The following is an 8,733-nucleotide window of genomic DNA, read 5'->3' as shown; positions in this document are numbered from 1 at the left end:
ATTACAGATCATAATTAATTAATCTCTCAATTTTTTTAATCTCTTGACACCACTAGAAAAGACGCTTCATTCCTCCAAGTTTCATCCAAAAAAAGTAGTCGAACATACAGGGCCCTATCTTGTGCCACCCGCTACCCACTGCCACTACCCGCTACCCGCAAATTGCGGATTTAGGAACTTCCGCTATCCCTAAACGGTATCTTGTGCCCACGCTACCCGCTATCCATTATGCCAACTCCGTCATTTGCACCTGGAGGTGTGTCCCTGGGCGTGTTTCATGCGCTATTCCTAAAGTTGCTATCTTGCGCACACACTTTAGGGAAAGCGGATAGCGGGTGGTTGACGCCGCTGGAATGGACTGAGTACATTACTCATATAGACTGTTTAGAGGAAAGACTGTTTTAATTGGACACTATCACCAGCACGTTTTATTGTTTTGTCATAAGCCAGCAGCTGTGCTATATTTTTATTTTTAATATTTTATTTGCCCAATCTACCTTGTCAATAAATTAGTTTACACATAGTTCCACCTCTGCCTCTTGTGTGTGTGTGGTGTGTCAATCAGTACAACCTTGTGACACGTCCACTTGGACACATGTGGCTCCACCTCCCGAATTAACTCGCCTATAATATAATATATAATATGTATATATATTTCTTTTTATAATGTAAAAGACATGACCAACAGGTGACTTCCATTATTGAATCCTTCATTATCAGTGGTAGTGATCAAACATGGGTCTGCAAGTGTGAATCAATAGTTGTTGTAGTTTATATTGTGGGGTGGGTGTCACAATGTCTAATTAAGTATTTTTCTATGATGTTTTCTTTTTATGCTATTTTCTATGATGTTTTCTTATGCTGTGTTGTCTGTGATGTTTTTATGCTGTGTTTTTTTCTGTCATTGCTGTATTCTGTATTTATTTTTACTGTAAGGCGACCTTGAGTGCCATTAAAGGTGCCACAACAAATAAAATGTATTATTATTATTATTATTATTATATAAAGCCACCTTGCTTTAGCCTCAGCTGAACGCCTGAGAAAATCTACCTCCCTCTCTCCATCGCGGGTTTAGGATTTAGGATTTAGGATAGCGCATCCTGCCCTTAAAGGCAATGGCACCTGGCACACTGATTGGTTTAACTGGCGTAACGCCCAAAACACGCCTATTCATAATATAGCAGGTAGCGGAGGTGTTTTGCGGATAGCGGGAGGTGCACAAGATAGCAACTTTTACGGGGGAACGCCTCTTGCGCAATGCTAAATCCCTAAATAACGGGTTTAGAGCCTTGCAAAATTTGAAATTTTGACGTTTAATTGTAGCGCCCCCATCAGGCCAATTGGGGTAATTTCCTCAAAATTTCCTGAGACGTTCATCAAAATGAGCCCGGCGGCGTCTGGGAAAACGCCTGAAACTTCCCATTTTACAGACGGATGGATGGATGGGAGCAGCTTGATCCAAAGAGGCAGAGACAGATGAAGAAAAAGAGCAAGTGTGTGTGTGTGTGTGTGTGTATGTGTGTGTGTGTTGTGTTACTGAGAGGCATAAAAAAATAAAACCCCTTAATCAGACGGGATCTTCGGCTGTGTTTTGAAACTGTTGAACGATGAAGATCCACCGTGTGTCGGTGTGTCTCGCTGATAACTTCCAGGCTTGATAATCTGATGGAAAATCTGCGATTCCCTCTTGTGTGCTCAGTCTGGCAGAGCAGCGGGCTAATTGACTGATAGAGATTAACGAAGGCCTCATTAAATCGTCATTTGAGCTCTCCCACCCCCTCCCCTCAGACAGCGATGAAGATGTATGTTGGGTATTTACGCCATGGGAAACAGTTGCTGGTGATTTGTTATTGGAAAGAACACAGGCACACACACACTCTCACACACACACACACACGCGTTAACTGAAATGGAAGCAGACAGGCGAGCTTTAAATAGAAACAGACTGAGAGACGGAGGGAGACTGACGGATGTTGTGCTTACCTGCAGTTTCACCTTCAGCGCGTCAATGTTCAAAACTTTATTCTGCAAAACAAAAGGAAAAGAGATTACACACTCAAGGTGATTGCAGGTAAGTGCAATCGATAGCGCGTGTGTGTGTGGAAAGGGTAAAGCTGCAGCAAAACGTGATGAATGCATGACCCAAGTGGACGAGACGAGACGCCTCAAACAATATGAAGACTAAACGAGGTGGCATGCGTGCAGCAGGGCGGGGCGGGTAACCGAAATGACTAAAAAGCAACATTTAAACCTTCACACTGATTTCACTGAGCTCAGGTCGGTCGATACACACTTTCAATCATGTGTTTATGAAACATCCTGTTAAAAAAACGATGCTACATCCATCACCTCAGGCTCTGCAGCCTTCATTCACTCGAAATAAAGCAGATGCATGACCACTTGACCTGATGAAAGCACTACAGATTACAGATTAATTAGCAGTCCTTATGTCCCCTCAGGTGGATCAATATGCAAATTCCTGCTCTAACTTTCTCTGTGTCAGATGGTTTTTCACATTAAAACAGTGGTTCTCAACCTTTTTGGTGTCAAGGAATCCCACATTTATACACATCGGGCCAAACACCTGTGCAAGATGTAGTCTCAGAGATCCTCATCTGATAAAAAAAAATGAGTTATTCCATAATAATCTGCACTGTAAACTGGCAGATTAACGGTGAAAAGTGAAAACTATGAACAGAGTGGTCAGTCTTACACGTTCTCTCACTGGGCTGACTTCTGGTCAACAGTGAAATTAAAATATTAACCATAGAGGTCCCTGGACCCCAGAGTGAGAACCGCTGCATTAAATTAGAAAAAAGTTCCAAGTTTCTGTTAACAAATACATTTACTAACAGAGTTTGGAGCAATTTGTAGAAAAAGTTTTATTTTTGTTTTCACAGCAGGAGGCTGTCTGAGTGCAGCGCAGTTGGTCTGTGCATTGTCAGGGGACGCTCTCTAACGTAATGCAATTTTTTTCCCCACGTCATTTTGTCTTTATTTGATAATGACAGTACAGAGAGACGAGAGACGAGTACAGAAAGGCAGGAGAAAGAGAGGGGATGATATGCAACAACAGTCCTCGGCTCAGATTCAAACCCACGATGCTGCGGTCAGGTCTTGGTACGTGCTCTACCAGGTGAGCCACCATGGCCCCTAACGTGATGCAAATCTGACAAATTTAAGATTAAATTAGTGAGACATTTAGACTAATTTTACACCTGTTATTAACGTGCACCTCAGATGACTGGACAGAAATCAGAAAGCACTTGGCATAAAAAGCGTAAATGCACCAAGATGCACTGTGTCATGTCCTAGAAATTATGTGTTATTTTAAGTTTTGTTCTTATGTCTTGTCTCGTGACTTCCTGTTTTATTTTGATATCCCACTCTCCTCTTGTGTCAGGTCACTTGCCCTTCCCCTTGTGTTTCCCACTAGTCTGATTGTCTGCCACGCCCTGATTGTTTCCACCTGTTCCCCATTACCTTGTGTGTGTATATATAGTCCATGTTTCCCTTTGTCCTGGGCGAGTTCGTCCTGCTTTGTCTTGTTTGGTCATGTCCACGTTCTTTCGTCAAGTCAAATCAAGTCATGTCACGTCAGGTTCTGTATTTCTTTGTTACTTTGCTCACCATAGTTAAGTTTTAGGTTTCGTTGCTCCTTTGTTTTGTCATAGTTTTGCTTTCTGGTTCTTTTGATACTTTGTCCTGCCTTTGTTTGTATTCCTCGTTAAGAGTGATTTTGGTTGCTACTTTGTTATAGTGAATTTCAGTTGTTACTTTGTATTGAGTTTTGTGTTGCTACTTTTTCCTTGTTATTAAATTACTTTAGTTGAACTCGTGCGTTTGGGTTCTCATTTTTGTTCAGTTTTGACACACTAAGGACAGGTTTTGATCCGATCCCAAACCACGTGTGGAGGCGGACGGGGACGAGAGCACAGAACAGAAACGCAGCTGCGCCTCCGGTCCACATCCAACAAACCCACAGACAGAAAGACAAACATGAACCGCAAACTGATGTCACTGCAGACACCGGGGATGAATATTAATACCAGGAGTAAATGTAATCCACCTAAATCCTGTCTAGATACAATCTGGATACGAGATGCATGTTAATTCCAGGTGTACAGGGGATGTTGGTTTGCATCCGATAAATATTCAATATCGGATAAATAATCCAATTTTTGTGTTTATCTTAAATGTGTGTTGTGCAGAATGTTAAAAATCACTACAGCGAGGAATAGTTGATCTATTTCTATGAATTCCTTTCTTAGGTAATGAAGATATGCATTCCTTCACTGGAAAACAAACACGCTTTATTAGAGTCACATAAAAAAAAAAGCATGAAACGGATTATTGTTCATTTATCAAGGTAAGCGTTTGAAACGACGGCGCTGCTGGAGTCGCGGCGCCCGGCTCGGGCGGATGTTGTTTTTCAAAAAAGGAAACGGAGTTTGTGAAGTGAGTCCAGCGCTGCGTTGGGAGGCTGATGTATTATGGCATTATGGCTTTTTGTGTAATAAGGTGTGTGATCTCTGCTGTGAGGCTCTCTTTCATCATCACAATGTTCTCAGCCCAATGCAGGCACACATCCACACACACACACACAGAGACAAACACACTTCCTTTGGAACGACGACAATCCTTGTTTCAGGCAGTTGCATCATTTACCTGCACCTTGAATGCATCTGCAGCCTGTTAATGTTCATGTTCATGCACAAATACGCATGAGCTCTTTCACACACATGCACACACACAATTACCTTCTCAGTATTTTCCAAAATCTTTTCATGAGAACAGAGGATTGGTTGCAGGAGTTTCTTTTTCAAAAACTGCATCAAACTGCCGGGCGCCACATGCAGCACATTTTTCCTGCTTCTCTCAGCATTCAAACCGTGCTTAAATACACTTTGTACTACTTTCTTTCTCATTTCTCGCTTTTTTTTTTTCCTTTTATTGCTTTTCTGACCTCACAAATAGATTAAGGAAATATGCAGTCCGTCTCTGGGGAGGAGAGCAGGGATGAAAGTGAGACAGAGAGAAAGAGAGAGAGAAAGGGGAAATTTAACCCTATCTTCAGTCAATCAGTATGGGGAACGTGAGATTGCCGGCGTAAGAGATGGATGAGCTCTCTGCTTCGGTCGGGACCCGGCGGGAATATCTGCGATGGGGCCTAATGTGTTTCTCAGAGATACAGCCAGAGGGAACTGAGCGGACTGTGCAGTGGGGCTGGAGGGCGTCCAGCTGGTGTGAGCGCGCCGAGCGGCAAGCGGAAAGAAGTTTGAGTCTGCCGTCCAGAAACTGAGCTGAAGTCTGCGGGCTCGCGGCCACACTGCCGCCGTGGGAGTTTTCACACGGCAGAACAGAAGCCGCGGCCGCAGCGATTTTATGTTCGACTGCTAAGGTGCTGACCGACCGCGCCGCTGACTGTGAACTTTTCAGGGCCGAGGCGGTGAGACGTGGAGGAGCAGGGAAAACTCGATGAGGGGAAACATGTTGGCCACAGTCCAGTGGCAAACAGGTTTTGCTGCTAATGAAGAGTAAACAGCGGCTGGAATCACCTGAGATCTCATTACACCATAATGATCGAGTCCTTACATAAAAGCTCATTTCCATACTAAATGAACATTGTTTAAAACCCGACCGGTGACCTACTTTGTGTTTCTGGGGCTATTTTGTCGTTTTAAGGTGTAATTCTGTTTTTTCAAGTACGATGCACACAGGAATAAGCTGCAGCTGCAAATTAAAGCTCGTTACTACGGTTTACTGAAGCTCACTGTATTTTAGCTTAGGTTGTGCAGAATCCAAGGATATAAAACACTTGATGATTCTCCAAAAAAAAAAATCTCCCACATGTAGTGTATGAATGCCTCACTTGGGCCTTGAGACCTTTTCTCACAGAACATAATGCAGAAAGAGATGCTGGGGGCAATTTAGAAATACATTTCTTCTCTTCCATTTCTTCTAACAACTGTATTTGTGTGTGTGTGTGTTTTAAATTTAGTTATTAATAATTAAATTCCCAGTGACATTCATTGGACATCAGTGCATCGTCATTTTGGACAATAAACTTTATCCTGTTCCCATTATATGTTTGTTGCAATCACATATGAGGGATCATTGCAAAAAAATGTGCATGTATATTTGAGTTGAAAGAGCAATATTGAAATTTTACTCCCTAATGTTGGTATTGGCCACAAAAATTCCAGTATCGGTCGGACGTGAATTCAACGTTTCAGTGTCCAGACGTGTCTCGCCTCTCAGACGTGGCTCACTGCTCCACTCCACTAAAGATACACACCGGATTTATTTTTCTACAGCAGCTCAAGTCTCCAAAGTGTGGAATTCACCTGTGAATGCATAAAAAAGGCTATTTTCACACAGATGTGCTGCTTCACACACGTGCTCGGTGGACATTGTAGCCGCAGGGAGAACAGAATGTGAAGCGGCCGTGTCCGGTGGACATCTGGGATAACGTCTCGTAGAGCAGGACAGCTTATCTTGTTTCCCTTTCAGCCGCTCTGTTTCAGTCTCCATGTGATGAAGAAAAAACTGGTCCAGCATCTGCACAACACTTTTAAACTGACCAGTGTGTGTCCATATAGGGGAGAGTGGGGTAATTTGTGCCAAGTGGCAAGTAGTGCCACCCCTGTTATCTAGAAAACCATAGAAGAAGTTGGTCATGTGACCACATATTTTTGAAGAGGCATCCATTTCACTCATCCTGCAAAGAAGGGAGACACATGGCTTGAGAGGAAAGCACATTTAAATTCAAAAAACAATTTTTTGCTCTCCAAAGTAAAATTTCTATGATCAAGGTTTTTTGATTGCTGTGTTTGAACAATTATAGAAAACTTTGAAAACAGTTCACACAGGTTTTAGTACTTTAGTAAGCTACACCATGAGTCTATACAGTTAGCATGATGTTAGCTCAAAACAGCTGGGGGAGGCATTTTTTTCAAAATGGTGGGCTCGGGGTAATTTGTGCCAAAGGGCCTGGGGTAAGTTGTGACAGTGGCACAACTTGTGATTATATACTATATATTACTTTATTGTATTTTATTGTTATTGTACATTGTCTTCTTACCTTTGATCACTAAAACTATTCAGATTCAGATGAAGATGATTTTCAGGTGCTCATTTTTGAATTTTTATTTTGTTTTGGGTATGTGTTCATGTGGCGCTCGGCCTCGTTATAGAAAAGTGGCCTGTGATCTTGTTAAAATAATAAATAAATGTTAAATAAATAATTTTGTATTGAATTTGTTTTGCTTTTATATAGCATTATCATTTGTGAGATTAAAATGATCTGTTTTACTTCAGTTATCAATGGCACAATTTACCCCAGTGTATTCTCTCTAATGGCACAATTTACCACACACTGGGGGAAAGTTGTGCCACAAAACCACTTTTTTTTCAAAAGCTATATTTCTCAAACAGTTTATATAAGATCCAAAGTGATTGTTCCCAGGGATGCACAACATCCTAAACTATATGTGCATATTTTGGTTGGAGGCATTACTGTAATCCCCTCGCTTTAAAGGCACTTTAAGTAAAAATTGGCACTACTTACCCCACTCTCCCCTACAGTGTAAGATGTTCACCACAGACTGTAGCAGTATCATATTGAGTATCAGCTTCTTAACACGCCTGTATTGATGCTGAAACTGTTGCAATGTGTTGTGTCGTGTCAGGTTTATTTGCTACGTGGCACATTTCACAAACACGGCTATTCAAAGCGCCTTGAAAGCCTAGAAAAATGACACAAAAACTATGACGATTAAGAAAAACAGAAAACTTTACGGTAAACATCTGTGAAGGAGACAGACTTGTGAGAGCAGACAAGAACAATACTGTTAACGCTCCATCTGCGGAGAGAAGGTCGAAGCAAAATAACTCAAAAACAAATGAAGCCAAAGTAAAGCTGGCAGACAGGGAAATGGGATTAAATAAACAAAATGGTCTGGCTCTTTTAATTCGGGTTTACCAAAGCCTAAACCATGCGTTCCCACAGCCTTGGAAGCAAAACAGAAAAATAAACGAAAATGAAAAATGAAGCGGCACTGCTTTCCAAACACTCTCTGCGAGTAAAAGCAGCTGACAGCTCCAATTAAGCCTTTTGCTTTGAGTGGATGTGGGGAGCAGCCAACGGCAAAAAGGCGAAAGGGGAAAATACAGACAAAAATAAAGTAAAAAAAAAAAAAAAAAAAAAAAAAAGACATCCAGTCACACCAAAAATGATAGTTTGTCTGAGAACTGCATCAAAATCCCAGACAAAAAAAAAAAAAAAAAAAAAAAACTAAAGGACAATTAATTCTAGCTGGGAGAGAAAACAGGAAGGGAGTTGGCAGCAGAAGCTACACCTGATCTGTTCCCTGAGTCTTCACGGCGAAGAAATTGAAGTTATGATTGCTTTTCACCTGCAGATGAAACAAAAAAAAAAAGGCTTTTTTTTCTTTGCGGCGGCGCCTCCACACTCTCACAAACACGACAAAACGCGGCGGGGCAGCCTGCCAGGTCACACAGACGAGCTGAAAAACAAGACCTCTCCGAAAAATGAGAGGGAAGCTTGATGTGGAAGAGGCAGAGCCCGAGGGCGTACAGGTAGCTGTGTCAGTCTAATATATTAAAAGGCATATAAACATACACACACACACACGCAATTAGATCCAGAGGCTTTAATGACTTGTGAAGCGCTTGGTCCAACAACAACATCCTCCTCCTCCTCCTCATTCC

The 8,733-nt window shown here is 41.9% G+C and overlaps 1 protein-coding gene across 1 annotated transcript in view; it reads right to left on the bottom strand.

Annotated features, from left to right (window-relative positions):
* rab26 (RAB26, member RAS oncogene family) overlaps positions 1–8,733 on the bottom strand; it is a 115,533-nt gene that overhangs the window by 64,946 nt on the left and 41,854 nt on the right. The window contains exon 3 of the mRNA XM_030078387.1: positions 1,984–2,025. Within this exon, the coding sequence (XP_029934247.1) occupies positions 1,984–2,025 (42 nt within the window). The remainder of the gene's footprint in view (positions 1–1,983; positions 2,026–8,733) is intronic.

This window comes from Myripristis murdjan, chromosome 19, assembly GCF_902150065.1.
Source record: "Myripristis murdjan chromosome 19, fMyrMur1.1, whole genome shotgun sequence".
NCBI lineage: Eukaryota > Metazoa > Chordata > Actinopteri > Holocentriformes > Holocentridae > Myripristis > Myripristis murdjan.
The sequence above is the reverse complement of the archived record's forward strand: the minus strand, read 5'-3'. Positions and strand labels throughout refer to the sequence as shown.